Raw genomic sequence first — 27,798 nt, forward strand, 5'->3', positions numbered from 1 at the left:
TCCCTTCCGTGGAATTCTCGGTTGAGGCTTTCTCCTTTCAAAAAAGGTTTTCGCTTTCACAAGTTGGAGACTTTGGTGGGTGGGGTCTTGCCTTCAGGGCATCTTTTCTCTGGTTTCAGGGAAAACAATGAGGTTTCTCCTTTGCTCTTCCCACCGGTGTTCCCTCTTCTCCGTGATCCCGGTACACAGTTTTAAGCTTTCTCGCACATTTTTTCACTTCAAACTTTGGATTTAAAAAATTGTTTTGCTCTGTGTGTTGTTCCCTCGCCCTGTAGCTCTGAATAAGAGCAATGGGCTGTAACCATGCTTGAAATGCTAAGCTGTCTTGAAGTTCTCTCCACCAAAAAATTGCCTGGTCCCTGCTTCTAAAGCCAGAAATCAGGGAGTGAACAGGAAATGACACCAGGCTATAAACTCTCAAGACCCACCCCCTTTGACCAACTTCCTCTGGTAAAGTTCCTAATGTTTCATATCCTTCCCAAACAGTGCCCCTAGCTGAAGGCCCAGTGTTCAAATACGTGAGCCTATAGAACACTTTCCATATCAAACCACAACTAACATACTCTTTAGTTGAGGAAAGTTCTCTTTTAGATCTTGTTTGGGAGGTTTTATCATTATTGGCTACTGGATTTCGTTAAATGGGATTTGTGCATCGACTGAATTATTCATGTGAACTGCCGCCCCCTCTTTCTAGCTCGCATACCCCACAGGAGGGTGTTGCCATTGCAGATGTGTGTACTATACTGTGCCTGGCTTTTTTATGGGCTCTGGAGAGCCAAACTTAGGGTATCCAACTTGCACATCAAGTGCTTTGTTCGAGGAACTGTCTCCCCAACCCAGTTAAGGAATTTTACTTTATGTTTAAGAGTACCTATTGGTTTAGATAAGCAATGTTCCCTCTAAAAGCTTGATCAACACCTACTAGCACAGTTGACTGACAGGTGATTGGCACGGGAGTCTGCTAAATTTACCAATGAATCCATCCATTGAGTTCACACTGCACAATCTACAAGGAGGTAAGAGCAGGGTAAAGGAGGTGGGGGGTTAAAAGGCAAGCCACATCCCTGGTTCCTGCTGTGTCTTCTTCTCACTCCTGGCTACCATAAGATAAGACTTTAGCCTCCAATGTCCTGCAGACACGATGCTCTGCCTCATTAGAGGACCTAAAACATGCATGGTTCAAGTACACATATGTTTATAGTTAATGTGCCTTGCTGGTGCATTGATTTTCTGTTTTTATAAAATGTTCTTTAATAATTCTTGAAGTCTATTTTCGCCAATAGTAATGAAAACATTATAGCTCTTTTTTATTTTTTTCTTTTTATTGTGCTATATTTTTTTTCCACTCCACTTCCTTCCTCTCCTCTTTCCTTCTACCCTCTCCCATGATTCCCACACTCCCAATTTACTCATGAGATCTTGCCTTTTTCTGCTTCCTATTTAGGTCAATGTATGTTTCTTTTAGGGTCCTCTTTGTTGTCTAGGTTCTCTGGGGTTGTGGATTGTAGGCTGGTTTTTCTTTGCTTTGTGTCTAAAAGCCACTTATGAGTGAGTATATATCATATTGTCTTTCTGGGTATGGGTTACCTCACACAATATAGTTTTTTTCTAGATCCATCCAATTTCCTGCAAATTTCAAAATGTCATTATTATTATTATTATTATTATTATTATTATTATTATTATTATTTTACAGTGGAGTAGTACTCCATTGTGTACATGTTTTACATTTTCTTTATCAATTCTTCGGCTGAGGGGCATCTAGGTTGTTCCCAGTTTCTTGCTATTACAAATAATGCTGACATGAACATGGTTGAGCACATGCCTTGTGTTATGAATGAGCTTCCTTTGGGTGTATACCCAAAAGTGGTATTGATGAGTCTTGAGATAAAAAAGCATATTCAACAAAAGATGCTAACATAACTGGATATCAACACACAGAAGAATGCAAATAGATCCATATCCATCACCTTGCACAAAACTCAAGTCCAGATGGATCAAAGACCTCAACATAAAACCAACCACACTGAACATAATAGAAGAGAAAGTGGAAAGTACACTTGAGCACATTGTCAACAGGAGATCCCTTCCTAAATATATAATCCCAGTAACACAGACACTGAGAGAAACAATTAATAAATGGGGCCTTCTGAAACTGCGAAACTTCTGTAAAGCAAAGGACATTATCAATAAGACAAAATGACTGCCTACAAAATGGGAAAAGAGATTAACCAACCCCACATTGGACAGAGGACTGATCTCCAAAATACACAAATAACTCAAAAAACTTGACATTAAAAGAACAAATAATTCAATAAAAATTAATGGGGTGCAGACCTAAACAGAGAACTCTCAATAGACGAATCTCAAATGACTTAAAGACACCTAAGAAAATGCTCAACATCTTAGTCATCAGAGAAATGTAATTCAAAATAACTCTGGGATTTCATCTTAAACCTGTAAGAATGGCCAAGATCAAAAACACTGATGACAGCTTATTCTGGAGAGGATGTAGAGTAAGTGGATCACTCCTCCACTGTTGCTCGGAATGCAAACTTGTGCAGTTGCTTTGGAAATCAGTATGGCAATTTCTTACTATAGCTCTTTTATGGCTATTTCATGGGATAGCTTTTCACATTATTTTGTTTTCTATTTACTTTTCCTTTTAATGCAAATTATGTTTCTTATGGACATCATATCTCAGTCTTTGCCTGTTCACTTAGACTATTTATATTTAATGTACTTATTGACACGATTTGATTTTTATTTATGCTGTTATTTTTTCTTAATCCCTCATTCTTTCCTGTTACTCTGTTTCTTTTTATCAATGTTTGTGCTAATATTTTATTTGTGAATTATTTTCTTAGTGACTGCTCCATGATTAGAATATAGTTTAATTTAACACAATCTATTTCAGATCGAAAGTAAATTAATTATGAAAAATGTAGAAACGTGCTCCCAGTGCTACTTCCTCCCCATCTTTTGTATCATATCATCTATGCATGTATGGATTTAGAAATTGCAACATATTAAAATCATTGGGTTTGTGATGTTTTGAGACTGTGCATCTGAGATTGGGGTAAAATTCTCAGTCACGCTGCCTGTTGTCTGAGTACTAAACTTACAATGGATGCCATTTCACATGACTTTGTGTCCTTTCATATTAAGCCACAATAGTGTGATTCCCTGTAAACCTTGTATTAGATCATTTGTATAGTATTTCCAGAACTGCGGTTTTACTTTACAGCTTGAACAGCTTTGACCACAGGGATCATCCTGCTGAGTTGGTCTTCTGAAGCCACCTTTCAAATGATGCAGTGTTTTTTTTCTGTTCCATAACTGAGCTCCACTGAGCCCACAACTGAGTCACTCTAGGGCTAGACTAGAGTGTCTAGTAACACAACTCCGTATTTGCCTCTATGGACATGGTGACCTAAACAATGATTAATAAGAAAGGCGTTCATGGGAAAATATAGGTGCTCTTGATGAGGACAGGAGGGAAACAATGACAACACCCCATTTCCTGGGCATCTTATCAGCTACTGCTCTTTCCTTCACTGCCTGCATGTATCTTCCATTTTTCTCCAGTTACCCCAGAGAGAAAGTCTAGCTCCTTGCTTCCTTCCCATGCCTTCTTTTCTCTTCTCCTCTTTGACCATCTTTTCTACAGACTAACAGCTACATATTAGGTCCTCGAAAGATAGAACTACGTCTTGATGTTTCAAGTCTGTGAACTAGGCTTTATTACTTTAAAAAAAGTTTTTGAAGATGTAATTAAGATTATGATCTTGAGATGAATTTACTGAAGCAAGCTCTTTTCAATGACAAGGGTTCATGATACATGGAAAACACCATGGCAAAACAGTCACGGAGATCAGAGTGATGTAGTCACAAAGAATGCTGACCACCACCAGATGCTAGAAGATCCTTTAGAGCCATGAGAGATTCTCAACCTCCCTAAGGCTGCAACCCTTTGATACAGTTCTTTAGGCTGTGGTGACCCCCAACCATAACATGATTTTGTTGCTACATCATAACTGTAATTTTGGTACTGTTATGAATCATAATGTAAATATATGATACACAAGATAACTGATATGCGGCACTTGTGAAAGCATCATTTATCCCCTAAGAATTAAATCAGTATTTTGAAGAGCTCTATGCATGCCCATAGCCATGGCAGCATTGTTGGCAAAAGCCAAGATACATAAGCAACGTAAGCGCCTATGAATGGATTAGCAATAAAGAAGCTATGAATATATACCATGGAATATCAAGTCTAAAATTTTGCTATTTGCAAGAACATTGATAAAACCAGAGGGCTTTACGCTTGCTTTAATGAGCAAGGCACGGAAAGACAAATACTATCCGATCTCACTTTCATGTTGGTTAACAGAGTTCAGTAGTTTGTAGTCTGGATAATCTACATCTGGAGGCTTGTTGGTTAAAAAGTAAACTGAATCTGCCTAGTGGTGTTTAGCCTACATGTTATGAAGCAAACAAAGTCACCATGCTTCCGTAAGGATATGTATGCCCACTGGCTTGCTATTACTCCTAGCGTCATTTCTTGTTTTCTGGGCACCACTTTTTGTGTTCCATAATACAAAAGTAATATGTGCTTCCAGCAGGAATTCATATATGAGCAAAATAAAGGAATCAAAAGTTACCCATAATCCTACCACCCACGGGTAACTACTGGTAACATTTTTGTTTCTGACAAAATAAGCTCTTGCTATATGTATTATCCAACTGCTTATCAGACCGCCATGCCTAGTGAGCCCTTTCTCCATTCTGCTCCTTGTGAGAAACCATCATAATTCCTTCAGCAGATTGTACCTCACGGCTGACTGGCTCCTGTCAGCCCCCACTGCCTTCCTGCCTCAGGCCACCTACCTATACATGGTTTCCAGCCTTGTTTGCCTAAAATACAGCTTACACTCCCAACCCCACCTGAGACTCTGATGAACTTTTCTCCGGATTCACATGACTGTCCCGAGGAAAGTGTCACATGCCTGCTCTGAGGAAAGAGCCCTAGTTTTCTTCCCTTTATTCCAGGCTGTTCTCTACTGTCAGTTGGGGTATAGACTTCATTTTGCATTCTGTGTTCTTGAAGTCCTCTTTCCAAAGACACTGCACACCAAGCACAGTGCACATTCTCCAACAAGATTCTAAATCTCCCCATGGAAGCTGTTCTTCCTCTGGGCTTGCCTCTGTCATTGCCCAGAGCTTTTCTGGTACCACTATGGTTTCTCTAAATCCCTCAGCCCATGTGGGTCTCCCTGTTTCCTCTAAAGAATATCCAGTGGCGTTTGATCTGATGCCCACTAGGCAGCTGGCCATGCATGCCTGCATATTCCCAGCTAGGGAGTCTCATAAAGGGAGGCGGAATCTTCCGCCTTTCCTCATTGGCACTCAGAGCTTGCCAAGCAAGTAGCAAAGAATAATTGGTGAGGATAAATAGTTGTCTTGAGAAAAGATAATATATGAAAAACAGAAAAGAACAAAGCTGATAGCATAGGGTAATTGATAAAGAAACCTTGAAGGATTCTCAGCTGTGTCCAACAATAACAGAAACAATAATAATAACCACAAACCTGTGTGTGAAAATAGAAAAGCTTAAACATAGAAATATTGACCAGGATGATTTTTTTAAGTCCACTGATTAAATGACATTCCTCCCTTCTTCCTAAATCTGTTTTATCTCATTTCTGTGACTAAGATTTATATAAATCTAAGAGAATTTATCTACGTATTTTAAAATTTCTTGTTAAAAACTTGGCATAATTCTGTGATGGAAAGGTAACTTTAAAATGTTACTTTATTTTGTTTACAAAAGCAGTATGTATGCATTGTGAAATATGCATGTTTGGTTGAACACAAGTGAGAGGTTTTTCCATAAAGTAGGAATGTTTTCATAGGATGACATAATTGAGGGTTCCTTTAAAAAATATAAATAAACAAATGGTGTGTCAGGTCATTCAACATGAGTTGGGGTATCTGGGTGGGGATTCAGACTAAGCAGGAAATGAGTTTCATAGTGCTGGGTAAGTGATTTGCTTCCTTTTCTTCAATTTAGTGCAGTATAATTGATAAATGGAAAATTTATGTGTTTAAGGTACATAACTTGATTTGATCAAGACATACAGTACCATTGCTATGGCCATGCTAATTAGCAAAGCTACCATATCAATCTCTCTCCCTTCCTTCCTTCCTTCCTTCCTTCCTCCCTCCCTCTCTCCCTCCCTCCCTCCCTCTCCCCTCCCTCCCTCCTTCCCTTCCTTTCTTTCTTTGTCTTTTTCCTTCAGTTCCTCTGCTTCCTCCTATCAGTAGTAGGGAACACATAAAGTCTACTCTTGTCACAGCTTTATGTGCTTGACTGATTTTACTTTACATTCCACACGAAAGTGGGATCGGGTGGTATTCGTCTTTCTGCGGCTTGCTTATTTAGTCAAGCATAAAGACCTCTGGTTTTACCCATGTTTGATATTCCAAGGCATATGTTTCTTAGCTTCTTTGTTAATCCAGTCATGGGCACTTGCGCTGCTGACACACCTGGGCTTTTACCAATAATGCTGCAGTGACTGTGGGCATGCACGGAGCTCTTTAACGTGTTGATTTAATTCTTTAGTTATCAATTTAGCAGTGGACTGGATGACTCGCATGCTTTTCAGATTCTGATTCACTAAGGGACTTGCATACCATTTTTAATAATAGTTATTCCACTTTGAATCCCTACTAATGCATCTTCCCATATTTCCTGTCTTTTACTTTAATTAAAACTTTACTGTAAAAAAGTCTCAGATAAAAAGCCTTGCACAGTGAAATCAGCCAGACCTAAAGTTTTTACACCTAAGTGAGCTTTGACACAGTTATAATACCCATTGAGAAGCTATGGAGCTTTACATTGGATTTTAAACTTGGACTTATCCTCATTGGATTTAGTATTTATACTGAATTTCACTATCATGTTTTTTTTTGTTGTTGTTGGGTTTTGTTTTGTTTTTTATTTGTTTGTTTGGTTTTGGTTTTTTGAGACATCCAAAGCATGTTCATACATGAAAGGAAGGAAAAGAAAGATTAGGTGGGAAGAAAGAAAGAAAGAAAGAAAGAAAGAAAGAAAGAAAGCAAAATGATTGAAGGAAGGAAGGAAGGAAAGAAAAAGAAAGAAAATGATTGAAGGAAGGAAGAAAGGAAGGAAGGAAGGAAAGGGAAAGAGGGAGGGAAGGAAGGAAAGAAAGAGAAAGTAGGAAAGGAAGGAAGGCAGATATAGTAATAGACACATGAGTTAGGAAAGAGGACAGAAAACTAATTGTTTCTCTAGTCTGGTCACAAATATTTTTCCTGTCTTGTTCTGTAGTAGCAATCCTACTAGGTCTGAGGAGAGAGGAAACCACTGTGAACTCAGAATGACTTTCATTTGAACTGCGATGAGAGACTAAAGGGGTCACCTGCATTAACCTTGCTCCATCAGCTAAAAGGGGCAGAATTAAATGAAAAATGATCCCATAAAATCTTGGATCTGCTTGGTTTATAAGAATTCTGGTTCAAAGAATGAATTAAATAAAAAGAAAAGGTCAGGAGGCCCTTTGCAAAATATATATTACTATTATGAGATAGAAAGATGTGTATAATAATACCTTTTCTTTCTTGCTCTAGGAAGAACAAAAAAGAAAGAAAGTGACTTTGTCTTAGTAACTTTTTGGAGGTTGAATATTTTTTCAGCCTCATCTTGTAAAGATGGTTTTCTGTGGGAGGCTCTTTGGGAACTCTATTCACTGTAGGTTTGAAAATATGTAACACACATCATATGCTCGAGATATTTATTATTTATGTATATAGGTGTTACCTGGGGATCACACCTAGACCCAAACACATGCTGGCAAATCCTCTACCTCCAATGTTGACTATGAATGCTCACGAAACCACCTCCCAGCAACACTTAGTTTTCAGCTGTTTGAAATGATTAACAATAGCCTGTTTTTTCTTTCCTCTGGACTAAGTGGATGGGTGTGGAAGCTTTTGCCACAATGCCTAGAAAATAAAAGCAACTCAACATCTTTTCCTCCCCTTCCCCTGTCTCTCTCCTTCTGCAGTATATCAGTTATAAATTGTTGTTAGATAAAGGTTTATGGAATACAATCTTAAAAATGATACTTCATCAATTCTCTGTAATAGTTTTTTTTTTTCCCCTGGAAACTGTTAAATGGCTTGTTGCTGGCTGAGCTCTTAGGATGCTGTGGTCACTGTTGCTCATAGATTAAAATACGAACGTTAAGAGTTTGTGCCAGCATCTGGGGGAGGTACAGAAGTCGGGCATGCTTTTAAACAGCATTGCTTCTGAAATATAAATATGATAGGAGAAAAGTGTGGGTACTCACAGCTCAGAACTTTAGATCAGAACTTTGAAGTCTAAATGTGAATACGTTTTAGAACTGTGTTCTAAATAATTTACTTCCTTTATACTTTCATCTTAAGTTTATAAAATGGTGATTTTTGTAGCGAGGGAGTCTATGACTTAAAACATTTTAATTTGTTGAAAGTTAACCATATGCATTATGGCATAATTAATTAATCACTTTGTAGTGCATGAAATAGCAATGTGCCATTTAGCTGATTTTATCATGGATTGTTTATATATAATAACTCTATCTTTGAAATCAATTTCTCTGTGAGTTAACCTCTCAAGAAGATCTTTTAACGAAAACCACAGCACATGTTTCTAGTTGTCAGAGGCTAATAGAAGACAATGTTAGAAATCATGGCAATGGAGAACAATTTGGAAGTAAAATAACATTCGTAAAAGCAGGCAGAATAGCAGTCAGTTTTCTTTCATTTGTTTTCCCAAAAAGCACAAGAAATTGCCTATTATGAAGCTGGCAGAACAAAATTGTGAATTTGCCATTTCACTATAACTGTTTCTATGTATTACTGGTGCGCCATGTTTCCAATGTGAACATTGATGAAAAATATTAGAATGTGTGGTTCATCTATTTTAGAATATTCTGGATTAAGGAAATGGTTTTTCAGTGGCCATGGACATAGTTTAAGTGCTAACTGCCCCTTGGAAATAGCACAGTAACAGAACACTTGTCTCTCACATTTAAGCCCTGGGTTTACTTCCCAGGACTAAAGCGTGTCCATCCTTTGGTTCATGGCGCTTTGTTTCTAGAATAGAGTCTGGTGTGTGAAATGGGTTTGTCCTCTGCATGTCCTGCTGGGTGCTTTGGTAAGTCTGTTATTCTAGTCAAAGGGTAGACACCTAGAAGTCACATGTTCAGTCTCAATTTTATTTACCATTGTAAAGGCTGTGTCTCTGTACACATGGGACCACGACGGTTTCCAATGGCAGGTTAAAATTGTGAGGATATAATAACTCTCTCACCAGGTTTTAATAGTCTTGATAAATGACATAGCTCTACTGCTCACAAATGAGGCACAAGAAGCAGCTTGCCATCTGTACAGATTCATGTTTAAAATTCTTCTGATATTAGCAGATTCTTTTCTGTGTTGGATAACTCCAATTTTGCCCGGCTGCATGACCAAATGTTTCCTGGCTCCTGCTGGCTGTGCTTTCCAGTGGAATAGAAACCATAAGTTCTAAGTGGAACCAGTGGAAAATATTTGGTTCTGACTTCGCCGGGAAGAAATTGAATAAACCAATTTCTTTTTTCTGGGTAATTGGGAAATTTTTACAGCAGTAGGACAAGAATAAACATTCACAAGATACTTTTCATAAAATATTGAGATTTAGATCTTCTAAATTGAATTTATTTCTAGTACTCACAATGGCAATAGGGTTTCTTTTTAAACTGTATTCATAAGAGGGTGTATGTGAAGTCCTTCTGATGAGCGGGATGCTTATGGTGGGTGAAAAACAATATGCATAGTGGTTAAGAACCAAACATTCAGGGGAAGGCTTCCTCAGTTTCATCTTAACTAGCTAGAGCCATCTTGGATATGTTTACCTTCTGCTTCCCCAACCAGAGACTGCAGCTCCATCACAGGAAGCGGCTCTGGAGAGCCACGCTCTCATATTACTGGGTCTCCATGAGGAAACCAAGGTTCCAAGAATGCTAGCACCCTGTTCAGTAGCACAGAAAAGGGAGGAGGAAGAGAAAAACTAAGCACCAGGCTTAACTGCATCTTATATATCCCCGTTGTCAAGTTTCCAGGGTTCCCAGGAACACTGAGATGACCACAAAGACCAAAGCTCATGGATGCAAACTTAACATCCTGTTGCCTGGTCTTAAATAGCCAAGACCCAATATGGCTGATGCTGATGCCAAAACTCTGCTGCAAGGTAACCAATAGGAGTCAGTCGTGGCCAAGCTGAAGAGTTTGATAATTTAGCCCTGTGCCGTGGCAACCTCTAGAAATGTAGTCATGGCATCTACAGAACACAATCACAACAGGAAGAGGTCTTTGAAATAAAGATGCCCGCCCCACCCCCGTGCTTCTGGTGAGGGAAGGAAGTAAAAGAGAGTCGCAGATGACTCCTAAGTTACAGTGAGAGGTCAGGACTGTGCTTTGTCTACTGGTGTGGTGCTCTCTGCTGCTTCAGGATGTCTCTGAGGGTGCTGACTCCTGCCTCAGGGAACATGAGCAAGCAAAGGAAAATAGGTAAACTGAGAAGACTGCTAAACACGAAGGAAATGACCCAGTCAAGACACACCGTTGAGCATGAACGTGGGAAAGGATGGGGACCCGGAGATGGGTGAGAGGAGGGTGTTTGGAGGTGACTGTTAGCAGACTGTCACACACACATAGGATGAAACTTACTATTTTTATAATTAGTGTACCCTAGTAAAAGCAGCCACCAGCAAACATAAAGAACCCTGTTTGACTTTGTGAAGAGGAACAAAGGGTTTCACTTGGAACCTTGCTTCAGAGCACATTTCATCAGCCTTCCTAGAGAACAGATCTGAAGATTGTTGTCTATCTTTAGGTTTTTATGACAGACTCTTGCTGTGTTGCCCAGGCTGAGCTGGAACTCACTATCTTCCTATAAAACACTAATAATGGCAGCTTAGGCTGTGTGGAGAATATGTAAGGACATTCGTCGTGACTAGTAATGACTCTTAGGAGCTCGTACTTTAGTAAGTTCCAATTGTTTCTTATGGACAACATTACAGATATAAATTATATTTCTGCCTGTATTAATTCATCTGTCACATACAAGTACCACAAGTTGAGTAGCTGCACCAGAAAAAGTTTATTTTCTCTCAGTTCTGCAGAATGTAAGGCTGAGATCAAAGTGACAGCAAGCTTGGCCTCTTCTGAGGGCTTTGCCCTGAGCTTGGCGATGATCCTCTGTTCTGTGTCTTGTGTCTGACCCTAGTCCTTATTATAGGGACATGTGTCATACTGGGCTAGTGGTCACCTTTACAGCCTCATTATAATTCAGGTACATCATTAAAGATGGTCTCCAAATACAGTCCCATTCTGATGCACTGGGGAGAGGCCAGGGTTTCAACACATGAAGTTTGGGATGAGGCGACCCAGCCCATAACTATATCTATACTTGTATCTGTATCTGTATACATCTATGTAGGTGTATCTAGATGCAGGCTTATATGTCTCTACAGCCTGAAATGCTCATAGTGAGCATTCCTCTAAATTCTGTTGGGTGACAGCAAGAGGGCACACATTCCAAGTCTAATTTTCCCAGCTTCATTAGCGCGTGGCCTGTTAGCAAACTTATTAGGAACAGGCTCTCTCCAGCCAACTGTTATCTAATTTCCAGGCTCCCGAGACCGACTGCTCCATTAATGCCGGGAAGAGCGAGGATGTCTGGGGAGACTGTGGGGCTGCTGGTTGCCTGTCAGAATGCCCGCGTGGTGTCAGAGATGAAAGGCACTGTGAACCGCGAGAACGAGGCTCGCACTGTGAGCATCCTCTGGCCTCGGGTCTTTGATTCTCTATGTCGTGTGTCGCAAAGGCTGGGACACTGGACTACACACAAGAGGAGCAGAAGGGAACGTGGGACACCTTTTCAGTACACAGGCTGTCCTTCAGAGTGAATGGTCAGGACTTTACCAGAAAATGGCCGCTCCCCATCTCCCTGCATTCCTCTCTCCCTCCTATTTATTTCTTCAGCTTCTCTCAGTTATAGAGTGAGGGCTTGTTGAAGACCACGCTCTCAGTGCAGTCCTGTGGGGGCCAGAGGTGACTCATGCATATTCTGCCTTCTATGTCTTATTCAGATAACCTCTTCCCTGTCCTGGGCTAGCCTGTGCTTTCTGGCCTTCCTCTGCTAGCTCTTCGACAAAGCTGAGTGCCACATTGATTAATATAGCCAGGCCTCTCTTTGCTTCAAAGTTCCCAGTCATTGCTGTAAAACTGTCAGCATTCTCAGCTGAACTCCCGCCTACATCACACACCCCCTCCCTCACAGCCAGGGGCTGAGTTGAAGGCCAGGTTTCAGACCCTTCCAGCCTGGTGGTTATCAGCTCACTCAACTGGTCCCAAGCTGCTTTGTTGGTGGTTCTTTTTTTCCATGTGCTAAAAGCTGTTCCTTTTGATTCCTCCCACTTCTTCCTCTTCTCATTTTTGACTGCTTTTCTGATTCACGTTGATCATCTCCGATGAGCTGGCTCAGTGTGCAAAAATAAAGGTTTCTCTGATCTGCTTCCTCTCTGCCCACTGTTTATTCCAAAGAATACATATATGCGCCTCCACCCCAGTATTCCTGCCTGGCATAAAGGAGTGCGAAGAAGAGGTTCCCTTTCAACCCTTCCACCCTCACTGATCCTAAAATTTCTTCCCATTCATCAACACATTTGTTTTCTAAAGAAAAGAGCAAAAGGAAAAAAAAAAAACACATGGAGGGTCAAGGATGCAACTCCATAATGTGGTTTTAATCTCATCTTCAGGTTCAAAGATCTTGAGACTGATTTCTTGAATGGATCTCAATGCAAGCCTAGAATCTCCCTGAAAATTTTATTTCTACCATTTCATTCAATGGTAATCAGACGTGATCAGACCAACTGTTTTATTTATATTTTAGTCAACACAGGCAGAGTGTGTATCATCCCTGAACATGCCAGTCCAGGGGTGACTGCTTCCCCCCACTCCTGCCAATCAAATCAGACCCATTGCCACATAGGACTGTCATTCCTCTAGGAAGGCTCCCTGAGTCTCCCACGTGCCTCTGGAACCCCCAGACATTGACATATTTGTGTCCCAGCAGCAGAATCAGATACCAATAGGGACTCCATTGAGGAGGGGGCAATGGATCAATATAATGTTCTCCAGGCTCCAGAAATCTGTCCCCGCTTCACTCTGGTGGGCTCAGCTTGGCTATCAGACTTGGGTACATGTAGAAGGCGACTTCCAACATAGTCTCTGAAGACACAATGTTTTGTCCTTTCCACCCAATTGCCTGTTCCTCCACGAGGGAGACAGGGCTTCCTACTTTCCTTTCTGTATTGATCTCTGTCGCAAATCCAGAGATGCTCCTCCCAAATAGTGTTTGCTGTTTCTCCTTGCTTGGCAGTGAGGTCTGTTGGGACTCACATTCAGAAAAAAAAAATGCTTTTGGAGAAAAAAAAACATTCTCACATACTTCAAATGGAGAGATAAATTATCAATCAACTGATACTTTGGTCTGAGCACATTTCTTGGATGGAACAGACAGATAAGATTCATTTAGGCTCAGCTCACAGGGCTTCTTGCTGCCCATCCCTGTGGCCAGAGCAGTATCTATGGCTCCCCTTACCCTCCGGACCCTTCTGGGCAGTGATATTGATCTACTTCTTCCCCATTGCTCCCACCGCCAGTCAGCCCCTCCAGTGTGGAGAACTCATCGCTCCCTGCGGCATCCCAGAAGTCCCTACTCTGGATTTCTATGTAGATTTGCAGTAAGTTAGCAGACCTGACTCCACATAGACTGCCCCGTGGCTTTTCAGGAAACTTTGAACTTATCTGCATAAGAAATAGCATGCAGAGGAGATGTGAACCCTTACAAGGCTATGAGCAGAATTCCAAGCTGTAATCCAGCAAGCCAGGCAGTATTCACGTGTTAATCACTGGCATGCCACTCTGAGGAGCACCCCGCTCAGCTTTCCCCAGTTCCTACTCTTGTGCTGCAGCAAGATTTGGTGGCATCTAGGCAGAGCCCCCTGATGGAGCAGCCCTCCCAGTCCTGTTCTGGTAAGGAGTGGTCACAGTGATCTTTCCTTCCCATTGCACACAACGGCAAGGCGCTTCTTAAAGGGACCTTCCAGCTCCTCCATGCCGTCGCCAACCCGAGTAAGTGCAGGCTCAGGAGCCCCAGCTTTTCCCTGAGGATGAGTGGGGAGGGGTCCTGAGACGCCTCCACCTCCGCATCCTTCAAAATCCGGGAAGGAGGCAGCTGACTGGCAGAGTGGATGGAGACCACGGGTCCGCGGAGCCCGGTTTGTTGTTAGCTGCTTCTTGGGATGCTCCTCTCCAGTTGAGCCTCCTGCCTGTGATCCAGAGGGTGCTGGCGGCGCATCTTGCGGTATGCCTGCGTTGCTTTGAGCCAGCGCCCAGAAGCCAGCCCTCCGCATCCAGGCACCTCGGACTGGCTCCAGGCAGGGTTGTGTGCAGTCACCATGAATGCTCAGCTCTAGGCTTCTGCACCAGCCTCCTGACCACATGGATCTGGCTGTTTAATCAGCCGAGCTCACAGCCTGGGAAGATTGGGGAGGCTGATCCGCGCTCCAGCTGCCGAGACAACTTCCAGCTTGGCTGTTTACTTCTTTGGGTCCCCGGGACTCTGTCCTGAACCTCAGCCTCTCCTGAGACTCTGTGGGCTCTGAAGTCAGCGGCGGGGACTCCTCTGAAGGCATCCAGGAAGGGGGGCAAGAGGGTTTAAAAGACAGCAGAAGTCCCCCAACTGCTCACCCTCTGCCGACCGCCTGTGCTGTGGGGTTCTGAGAGGACCTTGCGCTGGTCCTGGGAAGCAATGCAAGTCTCTATAGCCTGCACAGAGCACAATTTGAAGAGTCGAAATGGTGAGGACCGACTTCTGAGCAAGCAGAACTCCACCGCCCCCAATGTGGTGAACGCAGCCCGGGCCAAATTCCGCACTGTCGCTATCATCGCTCGCAGCCTGGGGACCTTCACCCCTCAGCATCATATTTCTCTCAAAGAGTCCACCGCAAAGCAGACTGGCATGAAATATAGGTAGGAATGAGAGGTCCCTCCGCCGGGGGGTTTCCATGGGCTTTGCAGGCGCAGTCAGGCGGTCCTTCGGTTTTGAAGTGACTTAACTCAGTGCTGTTTGGCTTAATTTAGAATTCTCAGGTGTTTGCTTTGAAATTAGACTTTAGGGGGGAGGGGTGAAAAAAAAAACCCCAAGCTGGTTGGAAGCCTGGGCGCGATTTTTAAGATGTGGCCCATTTTGTATATTCTAAGTGTTATTGAACACCTTAGGACCTAAATGAATTCCAGGCAGTAAAGACACGGGAGCCGGAAACTCTCTTCTGCTAGGAGAGTTTGTCAGGAGCAGAAGTGTGTGTCCGGCTTGATGCACAGACAGTAGATTCTGTGCTCATCCTCAGAGCAGTTCCCATCCCACACTACACCCTTACCTTTGAGAGACCAAGGGAACATGCTAAGCACAGCTTTTAAGGAAGGTTCATGGCAGAAACACAATGGTACATTAGAGTGAGCACTGCTGTATTTAAACCGAAATCACTGCCTGAGATGAACGTTGTGAAATACGGAGGGTCAGTTTTTCAAGGCTCGTAGCTGTCTTGTGTTTCTATTTCCTGTAGCATAAGGAATTCACTGTTTTCGTAGATAGAAAACTTGCTGTAGTAGGAACAGCTCATCATTCTGGGATGGGTTTCCTGCCGCCTCACTGTGTGTGTTTTGCGCAGCCCTCGGGACGTCAGTTCTGCAATACTGCTGCACTTCTAGCTTCTAAGTGTCTGAGCCTACAAAGGAGAGAAGCTCTTGACACATCCTCCAAGTCCGTGGCTACTCTCCTTTGCAGGGGACACTGTTCATTGTTTACTTTTATCTCTCTCTCATTTGCGAGAGACCAGATTATTGGAGAAGGTGAACTCCGTACAATTAAGATACCGCATATTGAAGACTGTGTTTTCTATGTGAAGTAAGCATTTTTAACTTCTCTATAAAAGTTGCCCCTGGTGAAAGTTTATCTGCAGAGTTAAGGGAAACCTCCCATGGCAAAAGTAAATCTTGTTCTTCTGATGTTTTCAAGCCAATGAGAAAGAAAACCCCAGAATGGGGATGGGAGGAAGTCACCCATAGTCGAAGTTCTGAGCCACAACTGTAGGGTGAGGACAAGCCACCATATAAACCACCTGACTGTGGTCCTTTCCTCTCAAGGGTCGGTGCCATGAACCCTCTGTTTTCCCTTGCATTTCTAGTGGGCATGGGACCCCACAATGACCCCAGTCGCTCCCGCTCTGGCATTTTCAGCACAGCTGCGGTGGCACACATGCAGCCTTAGTCCTGTGCACAGTGAGTGCTGCTGAGCCCGCAGCTAAGCTGATGCCACCAGAGAAGAGCCCAGGAACAAGGCACCCCAGGTTGAGGTGGCCCCAGTTGTGATCTGCGGTATTTGGCAGAACAATAAGTGGTTTCCTGTAAGGCACAAATTACAAAGTCACGCCCCTACTGTGTGGCCACAGGAAGCTGTGTGTTGTGTCATGGCATGGTTCTGTCTACCGGGCTTTTGAAGTGGGGAGCTCTTCAGTAAGGTCTTCCTAGGAACACAGTTGAACTCAGGTTGGACTGTAACTGTCTCCCCCTCCCCCCCACAAGCTCAATGTGGGCAGCGCTCCTAGGGATGCCTTTCCTTGCTTGCGGCTGAGCACAGCCCTTCACTGGCTATCATCTGGGTCCTTCAGCCCTCTTGAGTCTGTGGTAACTAAATAAAATGCCTCTTTTCCAGTCCTCTTCCCATGCAGTGCCTCTCCATCTACGGCAGGTGTTTTATGTGTGTGTGAATCAGACTTCCCTCCTTCAAATTCGACTCAGAGTGACATTTATGAGAAAGATTATGAGAGAATGTCATATGCATGCCAAGCTTTCACAGGGTATGGAGGAGTAGGGCAATTACTATCTCCCCAAAATAGTGAGAGTATTTTTGTTGCCTGAATTGTGGTTTTTGTTACATCGTTTCATCTAGAATATAATGTGAGTACATGGGGTGGTTGTTAGGAAGAAATTGTAATGCTTTTGGGTTAAAGGGAAGATAGCTGGCTTGTCTGGACAGACACTGGTGAACCAGGACCCTAAATTAGTGATTGGTTGTGATCAGAATGACATTTTAACTCTTGAAGATGGTTTCCACGTTAGAGCTTTGAGGACTGGCCACCAATCCTGGGGCAGGGGAAGGAAGGAATTCAAGAAGGTTGATCATAGTTTTCTTCAGAAATTTTGTACAGTGAATATGCATTCAGGTAGCCAGTCATAATTTATTGCACACCTACTCTTCACGTGCATGGAGTACTTAAATGCAGAAGCCGAACAAGACTTAGGAACTACCTTCAAGCTGGGAAAAGGCACCCCTAAAAGGAAACCAGCAAGTAGATATTCGGATTTTCTGTTGTGACACGCTCTTGTAGGGCTACACACTAGGGTGCTACTCCTGTCTCTTTGGGGGCTGCGAGTTCCGCTTGCATTCTATGTCGAGTGATTTCATCTTGGGGCATGAACTGACCAAATCTCCCACTCACTCTGCAGTCCCATGCTTTTAGGTTCAGCCTTGCTGTAAGGCCCTGGTGCTCCCTGGCAGTTTAGGACCTGTTTATGACCTTGAGGAATAAGTTGGCTTCTTTCCGCTTCTATGATGATCGTGACTCTTAAGTCTCAATTCTTAAGCCTAGGAAAAATAAGCATAGGTCAAGAGCTCATATAAACTAGGAGCTTAGCAACAATTAATGTGTTTGTGCAAGTCTTCTAAATTTTCAGTGTAATTAGATTCTCACCACAACTGTGTAAGAATCTTCTATCAAACCGGATATTCTTTTCAAGGCTTAATATGAACAAAATAACCTACGAGAACATGCTGCTGTTCCAACGTTACTGTTAGCGGAAGAACAAGACTGTTCCTAATGCTTACTCGGGGGCTGCTGTATCTAAGACTGTTTTGAGTTTGGTAATCACGAAAGTTACTCTGTCTTAGTTTTCCATGCTTTTACTCTGTGTTCAGCACCGCCTGGTAGCTTGGTGGGAACTCTCCAGGCATACATGATGGATCTCCGGGTGGTAGACGTCCCTACACACACGCACCTTTCATCCCCCAGAGCTCATCTGTCAGAAGTTAAACCAGGTTTACTTGCTGACTTTTTTTTTTCTGTTTGTTTGGGGGGTGTTCTGTTTTAAGGGAACTTTTTAGAATGCTCCAGTTGCCAATGTTTGACATGGTTTGGAGCTTTTTTGATTATATAACACAACGTATTTGTGTTTATTAAACCCCTCTTCCTATTCTGAAATTATTATTTTAGTTTGACAATTTAAATATTGATAACCTTAATTTTATTAAGAAAAATGTATTTGAACCATGACGATATGACCTTGTGCTGTGTAGTTACATAAAACGTGCTTTGCAGTTAGTACACACCTGGAAACAGGCTTTACAATATTTTAAGGTTTTATCTGCAAAAAGAACATTACAAACCTGAGAAATAAGCTTTAAATCCCTTTTAAAACTTCACATTTTCCTATTTTTAGCTAGCTGCATTTGACCATTAAACGTTTTATAAATAATTATAGATGTGCAGGATTTTTTTTAACTCTATCGACAGTTTCGATGACCTATTACATTTCCAGTGGCAACATAATGATACCATGGTTTCAAACCTTGAAAACTCTTATAAAAGAGAATTGATTCCGATTTCACCGGTCAGGCATGTGATCATTTGGATGTCTATGCGGGTTCACCACAGTGAGGAGTCGGAGTGTTTCCCCAGTCCCAAGGCCTCCTGGTACTATTCCTGTACACCTATAACTATATGCTCTCCAGACCCTAGTGCCCAGAAGTCAACAGTCTGTGACAGATCTGTAATTTCATTCTTTTATGAATATTGTATAAATGGAAACATACAAAATGCTATCTTTTAGAAATGGTCTTTTCTCCCTTCAGATAATTTTTTTTTCCAGAGAAGTGGGGAGAGAGAATTTTGTGGCCACAAAGGGGGTCAGACTTGCAACAGCACGGAAACGTAGAGGAAGACATCAAGACGTGGGGTGGGCATCAGTACTGAGCGATCCACAAGGCTTTGTGAGCCGTGTAAGCCTATGGTTCAGTTAGGTAACCAATACCCTGGCAGCTGTTCTTCCACTATTGAAGTTGTGAAATAGTTGTGAAATAGGAGAATATGTGATGAATTTTATAGCCCTCTTAGCAAAATCAAAACTGCACCGAAAAGACACAGATCCTATCCCTGATGTGGCCCTCCTCAGTAACATCTTTAAAGCACACATTGCATCCATGGCCCTGTGCCTCCTGCATCTCTAAAGCACACGTTGCCTCCATGGCCCTGTGCCTTCTGCATCTTTAAAGCACACATTACGTCCATGGCCCTGTGCCTCCTGCATCTTTAAAACACACATTGTATCCATGGCCTCGTACTTCCTGAATCTTTAAAGCACACATTGCATCCATCTCCCTGTACCTCCCACAAATAGTGGGTGGATTTTAAATCAAAGCAATTCAAAGAAGAGATCAATCTTATCATCTGATTACATAAAAGGCACTCGTGTGTGTGTGTGTGTGTGTATGTGTGTATGCGTGTGTGTGTGTTCATGTGGGGAAAGTGGGAGGAAAGGGTGGGTTGAAAAAATGCGAGCAGAGCCAGATCTGTGGTTATGTTTCAGATGGAAATACTTTTAGTATTTAGTATTAAATTTTAGATTTTAGTCCTGAGAAGGGAATGGCCTGGTTATTTAAAATGTCAATTTTTTAATTAGAGAGAATTTGCTGACTGCCATCATGATTTTCACTGATGCCCATGGGTGTGGGCTTTCTTCTCTGCCTCAAAGCCAAATGGTGAGTGAGAATGGAGAGAATGGAGAGGTGGAGGAACCTTCCTAAAAAGTAGCTGCTGAGTCAGTCTCGTGGAGTTTATTCCACCTCTGCAAGGCAGCAGTCAGAAGTCTGGCATCCATGGGATGGTGAGAAGGTGGTGGGAGGGATGGGGGACCGCAGGATGTTGTCAGGGAAATGTTGTCCCAGTTCCATGGCTCTGGAAGTGTGGGGGTGGGCATGGGGACTATGTATATTTGTGTGCTGCTGCCCAGGCCTGAATGCATATCTATTTTCAGTGATTGATCCACAGGTTCCAGAACCATCTCATTTCCTTGCTGTAGTCTTCTAATTGGTTGCTCCACCTGGAGCCTTTAATCCCCAGTTCACCCAATGACTGTCGTCATGTTAGAGAAACTCTTCTGTTTATCATTTCTGCCAACTTTTCAATTTAAGGTAATTGGATAAATGTTCTGAGAAGAGAAAAGGATCCCATCAGATTCAAAAGGAAAATCAAACTCTCAGGTTTCATTTTGATTTTTCAAACTCACTTGATCAAACTACCCATCTTTTTCTGGTAGATTAATAAGTGGGTAGTATGGGATTTGGGGAAGAAAAGTTGATCAAAATTGAGGAATCTTGGCTTCATTGAGTATGTCTTGAAGCTACTGTTAGGCAAGGATAATAGAATTCATAAACATTGGCTCACAGGTGTCCATTAAGAATTTCAAAGCTGTCTGATCTACATGGGAAGTAGAAAAAAACAAGATCTCCCGAGTAAATTGGGAGCATGGGAATCACAAGAGAGGAAAGAGGAAAGGGAGCAGAGAAAAACATCATCTAGCTCAAAAAAAAAAACAATAAAAAATAACTTCAAAGCTGAATCAACAAGATGGTTTAAGGCAAGCCTCACAACCAAGTTCACCCAGGACCCACAGTAGAGGGAGGGAACTGGGTCTTGGAAATATGCTCTCTCACCTCCTCATGTTTATAAATAATTTTTTAAAGACTTCAGAGTCATCTAGACAAATACTAATTAGACACGATAAATTATTTCATATGAGAGGCTATCATGTTTCCTGCTTAAGAAATAGTTTTGTCAATGATTTCTACACTCCAGAACTAGAAAATAGAGCACTGAGGCCAGCTATTGGTGAAGGTAAAAACACCCCTGATAATTTCAACACTGAGAGCTATTATTTTAGGATGACCATCAAGTGATTGATTAGTCAGGCAGGCATTGCTAAGGGTGCCTCAGATACCAACTTGAGGAGTGACATTGCTTTATACAGAACACCATGTCCACGGTCAGAGTTACACAGGCAATCAAGGGGAGGCAATCAAGACTGAACTCAAGCCTCCTGGCTCCCAGAACAGGGTCCTTGATGTTCCATTAGCTTTGATTTTGCAGCTTCTGGGTCTTGACCTGTTTTTTTATTTTTATTTTTTTTACTCTTTTAAAATAAAGTTTTATTGTCAATTATCAGTAAATGTTTGACTTTGTTCTCCCAAGATCTGATCATTTACTTGTTACTTTTTTTTTATTCTGTAGACCGCCTTGGCTGGGTTACTCAGTCTAGGGGTGTAACCCGCCTGGCTGATCAGTTATTCCAGGGTCCTGGAGAGGTACTATCTGTAAGATAATGGGCGAGAGAGAGGAAGGAGGCCATGCTAGGTTTGTCAGAGCCTCCGTTTATTAGAGACAGGGTTACAGTTTATATAGGATAAGGAGTTTGGCTTGGGATGGGGGTGGGGGCATGGAATCTTGCCGCAAGTTCCCTAGATAGTTTGGACTGTGGGACGGGTTCCGCTAATAGCTCTCTATTAACAGCTAATTGGGTGTGGAGTAGGCTCTGTCAATAGAACAGTTCTTAATACAATTGGGGGTGTGGGGTTCTCTGCAGACTCCCCAGGGCGATGGTTCCTATAATAATTTTGGGGGGAAAATGGCTCCTGACAATTTTTTATTGTTTTTATTGAGCTATATATTTTTCTCCCCTCCCTTCCTATTCCTTCCCCTTCTACTCTCTCCCATGATCCTCACTTTCTAAATTTACTCAGGAGATCTTGTCTTTTTCTACTTCCCATGTACATTAGATCCATGTATGTCTGTTTTAGGTTACTTTTTGTTATCTAAGTTCCCTGGGATTGTGAATTGTAGACTGGTTTTACTTTGCTTTATGTCTAAAAGCCACTTATGAGTACATGTGGTATTTGTCATTCTGGGTCTGGGTCACCTTACTCAATGTGATGTTTTGAATTTGCCTTCAAGTTTAAAGATGTCATTATTTTTTATCACTGAGTACACTCCATTGTGTAAATATACCACATTTTCTGAGAAATCACCATACTGATTTCCAGTACCAATTTGCACTCCCACCAACAATGGAGGAGTGTTTCCTTTACCCAACATTATCTCCAGCATAAGGTGTCATCAGTGTTTTGATCGTGGCCATTCTTAGAGGTATAAGATGGAATCTCAGAGTTGTTTTGATTTACATTTCTCTGATGGCTAAGGATGTTGAGCATTTCCATAAGTGTTTTTCAGTCATTTTAGATTTATCTGTTGAGAGTTCTCAGTTTAGGTCTGTACCCCATTTTTTATTGGATTATTTGTTCTTTTGATGACCAATTTCTTGAGTTCTTTGTGTACTTTGGAGATCAGACCTCTGTCTGATATGGGGTTGGTTAAGATCTTTTCCTATTCTGTAGGCTGCCGTTTTGTCTTGTTGACTGTGTCCTTTGCTTTACAGAGATTTTCAGTTTCAGGAGGTCCCATTATTAATTGTTTCTCTCAGTGTCTGTGCTATTGAGATTTTAAGGAAGTGGTCTCCTGTGCCAATGTGTTCAAGTGTACTTTCCACTTTCTCTTCCATGAGGTTTAGTGTGGCTGGCTGTGAGTTGAGTTCTGTGATCCATTTGGACTTGAGTTTTGTGCATGACAATAAATATGGATCTATTTTTATTCTTTACATGTTAATATCCAGTTATGTCAGTACCATTTGTTGAATATGCTTTCTTTTTTCCATTTTATATTTTTTGATTCTTTGTCAAAAATCAGGTGTTTATAGATGTGTGGATTGATATCTGGGTCTTCGATTCGGTTCCATTGATCCTCCTGTCTGTTTTTCTGCCAATACCAGGCTGTTTTCAGTACTGTAGCTCTGTAGTAGAGTTTGAAGTCAGGATTGTGATGCCTCCAGAAGTTTCTCTATTGGTTTTTTTTCTTTTTTAAGAAGTTCCTCTATCGTACAGAATTGTTTTGGCTATCCTGTTTTTTTGTTTTGTTTTTTTGCTTTTTCATATAAAGTTGGGTATTGTTCTTTCGAGGTCTTTGAACAATTTTGCTGGGATTTTGATGGGCTTTGTATTGAATCTGTAGATTGCTTTTAGTAAGATTGCCATTTTTACTATGTTCTACCTACCCAAGAGCATGAGAGATCTTTCCACTTTGTGGTGTCTTCTTCAATTTCTTTCTTCAAAGACTTAAAGTTCTTTTCATACAAGACTTCCATTTGTTTGGTAAGAGTTACTCAAGATAGTTTGTTACTTGTGGCTATTGTGAAGGGTGATGTTTCTCTGATTTCCTTCTCAGCCCATTTATCGTCTGTGTACAGGAGGGCTACTGATTTTTTTGAGGTAAACTTTTATGCTGCTACATTACTGAAGGTGTTTATGAGTTTTAGAAGTTTCTTGGTAGAAACTTTGGGGTCACTTATATAAACTATCATTTCATCAGCAAATAATGAGAATTTGACTTCTTCTTTTCTGATTGGTATCCCCCTGATTTCCTTTTGTTGTCTTATTGCTTTAGCTAGAACCTCAAGTACTATATTGAATAGATATGGAGAAAGTGGACAACCTGTCTTGTTCCTGATTTCAGTGGGATCGCTGTGAGTTTCTCTCCATTTAGTTTGATGTTGGCTGTTGGCTTGCTGTATATTGCCTTTGTTATGCTTAAGTATGTTCCTTGTATCCCTACTCTCTCCAAGACCTTTATAATAAAGGGATGTTATATTTTATTGAAGGCTTTTTTTTGCATCTAATGAGATGATCGTGTTTTTATTATTCAGCTTGTTTATATAGTGGAGTATATCAACATATTTTCATGTTGAACCATCCCTGCGACTCTGGGATGATGCCTACCTGGTCATGGTGAATGATTTTTCTAATGTCTTCTTAGATTTGGTTTGCCAGTATTTTATTGAGTATTTTTGCATTAATGTTCATGGGGAGATTGGTCTGTAATTCTCTTTCTTAGTAATGTCTATGTGTGTTTGGGTATCGGGGTAATTGTAGCCTCATAAAAAGAGTTTGGCATTGTTCTTTCTGTTTCTATTGTATGGAATAATTTGAGTGTATTGGTTATAGTTCTTTGAAAATCTTATAGAATTCTGCACTGAAACCATCTGATCCTGGACTTTTTTTGGTTGGGAGACTATTGATGATTGTTTCTATTTCTTTGACAATTATTAATTTGCTTATCTGGTTTTGATTTAATTTTTTAAGTGATATTTATTCTGTAAATTGTCCATTTCCTTTAAGTTTTTCAATTTTGTGGCCTACAGTTTTTCCAAGTATGACCTGATGATTCTCTGGATTTCCTCCATGTCTGTTGTTAAGTTCCCCTTTTTGTTTCTGATTTTGTTAATTTGGATATTCTCTCTGCTTTTTGGTTAGTTTGGATAAAGGTTTGTCTATTTTGTTGATTATCTCGAAGAACCAACTCTTGGTCTCATTGGTTCTTTGTATTTTGTTTGTTTCTATTTTGTTGATTGCAGCTCTCAACTTGATTATTTCCTGCCTTCTAGTCCTCCTGGGTGAGTTTTGCTTCTTTTTGTTCTAGAGTTTTCAAATGTTCTGTTAACTCACTAGTGTGGGATTTTCCCAGATTTTTCATGTAGGCATTAAGTGCTATAAACTTTCCTCTTAAGACTGCTTTCATTGTGTCCCATGAATTTGAGTATGTTGTGTGGTCATTTTCATTGAGTTTTAGGAAATCTTTAATTTCTTCCTTTATTTCTTCCTTGAGCCATTGGTGATTCAGGTGGAATTTATTCAGTTTCCATGTGTTTGTGGGCTGAAATTAGCGTTACTGTTGAATTCTAATTTTAAGCCATTGTGATCCGATAAGATACAGGGGGTCGTTCCAATTTCTTTGTATTTGTTGAGGTTTACTTTGTTACCTAGTATGTGGTCAAGTTTTTGAGAAGGTTTCATGAGGTTCCTAGAAGGTACATTCTTTTAGGTTTGGATGACATGTCTTGGCCTGTTTTTTTAACACAGGGAAGATTTAAAAGACCCCAAAGTGTTTCCACAGCAAGTCTATGCTGTTGCACGTCCTAAAGTCAGTCACAAAGTAAACTCCAGATGATAACACTGCTACTGCTAAGCTGTCTATGACAGTGATGCCTCAGTAAGCGATTCTCCGCCTCATGGGGAACAGACAGGGCTGCATGTGTGTGCTAGTCAGAAACACTCGTCTGGCCACTTGAGATTATTAGAGACTGCATTAAAAAAAAAAAACTTTGGCCCTGAAAAGTGAGAATCAAAATACATTTAAACATCTTTACTGGTTCATCTTCTGGCTCCCAGATTGGAAACCAAACCAGAAGCCCAGGAGTCATTTTCATTTGTCGGAGTCGACAGCCAGAGAGGACTTGCGTGGGCCATCTGGTCCAGTCCTTGTGAGAAATCTGCCCTGCTTTTCCAGCTTGCTCCACCACGCAGCAACTGCTTATAAGGCCTTTGAAGAAATCTGTGTAATCCCCTTCACAGCAGCCACGAAAAGTTTAGCTTGTCATCTTAAGAACCAGGATCATCCTTAAGTGTTTAAGTCCCGGGGTGAGGGGTGAGCATTTTTAGAACGCTTGTCTGGACCCCACAGTCAGGATGGGGAGGAAAACAAGGAAGGCAAACTGTGGAGGCAGGTGCGCAGAGGGTCAACCTCCTGGAGACAGCTGGGGAGAGGGACCCTCTAGGAGCCGTTATGCTTCAAGGTTACACAACAGCCCTGCCAACAACATACTCGGCTCTTCAACGCTGCGCTGGAATCTTCTGTGCCTGCTCTCTACTGAAAGGAAAATGAGCTAGCTGTAATTTCCTGCCTCATGAGGGTTCCGGTACTTGAAAACCATTACCACGACTCAGCTTCCTAATTTCCGGAATGGTTCTCGCCTTTCCCACGCCTCCTAGATTTCATCTTATCATTCCCCACTGTGATTGCATCTCTCATCTAAAGTCTGCATGTGATGACTGTCTTCCCTTTAAGTCGTTCAGTGTTGTATACATCTGGACGTTGCAGCCCAAAGTAACGGGATTAACCTATCTAGAAACTTCTCTGGAACTTTGCTTTCATTTCTTGATCAGGGTTATTAACTGAAAGGGGAGAAAGGGGTGTTTTAGCTAATAGTTGAAAATGTACTGTGGAACACTCAAAAAGTATTCTAAGTTTCCGGAGTAATGGGGTCTAGTTATGTCATGACAAACTGAAAACTTTACGAGATCATCAACTCTAAAGGTTATGGTGCCCATTGAAGATTGTCAGAAAAAATAAAAGAAATAGGAAAAGGTTTCCTAATGAAATTTCCAATGACAGTTGAGTATTTAGATAGAAATACTAAGGGTTTACAATATGGTTATTCTTTCTCAGGTACTCTTACAGAGAGCATATTCTAGCCAAGTAGCTATAAAGGCAACCACAGATGAATAGGGTAAATCAGCAATGAAAATTTGCTGTTGTGGGTAGGTAGCCTCTCTCAGGACCTCGTCCCAGAAGGGACTTGGCTCTCTGTGATGAGCTAGCAGCTACTGGAAAGCCCTTGTGGTTTCTCAGAGCTCTACTGTGAGAAAAGTGCCTGAGAAGCACAGAGCAGTAAGATCCCAGCTCTCACTTTCTCCGAACTTAATTTCCATTTCAAACTAGGTTTTCATATTATTGGATTTTTTAGAATTTAATATCTGTGGGCCGAGGCTACAACAAGCTCATTCTAAAAATCAACTGCAGAAATAATGTGGCTTTAATGACCGCTGCTTCTCCCTTATCTCAAGAAGCAGAACAGCGTTCCTCTGGGGCATTGTGTATCCAGACCTTCTGACTCACAAATACTCGATTTCCTATCCATGTATGCAGAAGCATTTCTTCGTACTAATGTCTGTCTTTACTTACAAAACCTAAAGTGCTTGGGAGAAATCTTAGCGGTCTTATTCCAGGGAGTCTTCATTGTGATGCAAAACAGGTCTGTTCCCTTTTTAAAAAGAAAAACAAACACACTGCTATGACAGTGAGATCCAAATACAGCGGGGGAGTTTCAGAGTGTATAGTCAACCACACAGCCAGTCACTCAAAAACGGCAGGCATCATTTGCTTTTATTCAAATGCAATTTTTCTGGAGGTAGGCCCCTGAAAATCAGAAGGCCCAGCTTTTGAAAAACTCTCAGGGGGACTCCTTCATCAAAGAAGCAGGTGCACATTGTCTAAACCTTTGATTTTGTGTCGGATATTTCCTGGAAGCTTCAATGGAACCTTGTCTGGTCATGTTTTAGAACAAGGGATGGATTAAAGAAGAAATACAGGGCCATTAAGCAAAGCTAGGGTCACTGAGATGTCATAGAGGGTAAATGTGCTTGCCATCACGGCTGATGACCTGTGTTTGATCCCCAGGATCCACATGGTAAAAAAAAAAAAAAGATACAAGTCATTTTCCGACCTCCCCCAGCCCACTGTGTTGCGCACACACAAACACACACCCACACACGCAGGCACACGCACACATGCAGGCACATGCACACCAAATAGATTGATGTTTAAAAAAAGCAAACTGAGAAGT

The 27,798-nt window shown here is 41.6% G+C and overlaps 1 protein-coding gene across 3 annotated transcripts in view; it reads left to right on the plus strand.

The window, feature by feature from the left end:
- Kcnab1 (potassium voltage-gated channel subfamily A regulatory beta subunit 1) overlaps window positions 1–27,798 on the plus strand; it is a 338,516-nt gene that overhangs the window by 114,789 nt on the left and 195,929 nt on the right. Inside the window, exon 1 of one of the 3 annotated variants that reach the window (XM_075950416.1) lies at window positions 13,491–15,150. The exons of the other annotated variants lie outside the window; for them this stretch is intronic. Within the exon in view, the coding sequence (XP_075806531.1) occupies window positions 14,930–15,150 (221 nt within the window). The 5' untranslated portion in view covers window positions 13,491–14,929. Of the gene's footprint in view, window positions 1–13,490; window positions 15,151–27,798 lie in introns of those variants that run through there. 3 annotated transcript variants of the gene reach the window in all.

The sequence above is a fragment of the Microtus pennsylvanicus genome, chromosome 16, assembly GCF_037038515.1.
Source record: "Microtus pennsylvanicus isolate mMicPen1 chromosome 16, mMicPen1.hap1, whole genome shotgun sequence".
Classification (NCBI taxonomy): Eukaryota; Metazoa; Chordata; class Mammalia; order Rodentia; family Cricetidae; genus Microtus; species Microtus pennsylvanicus.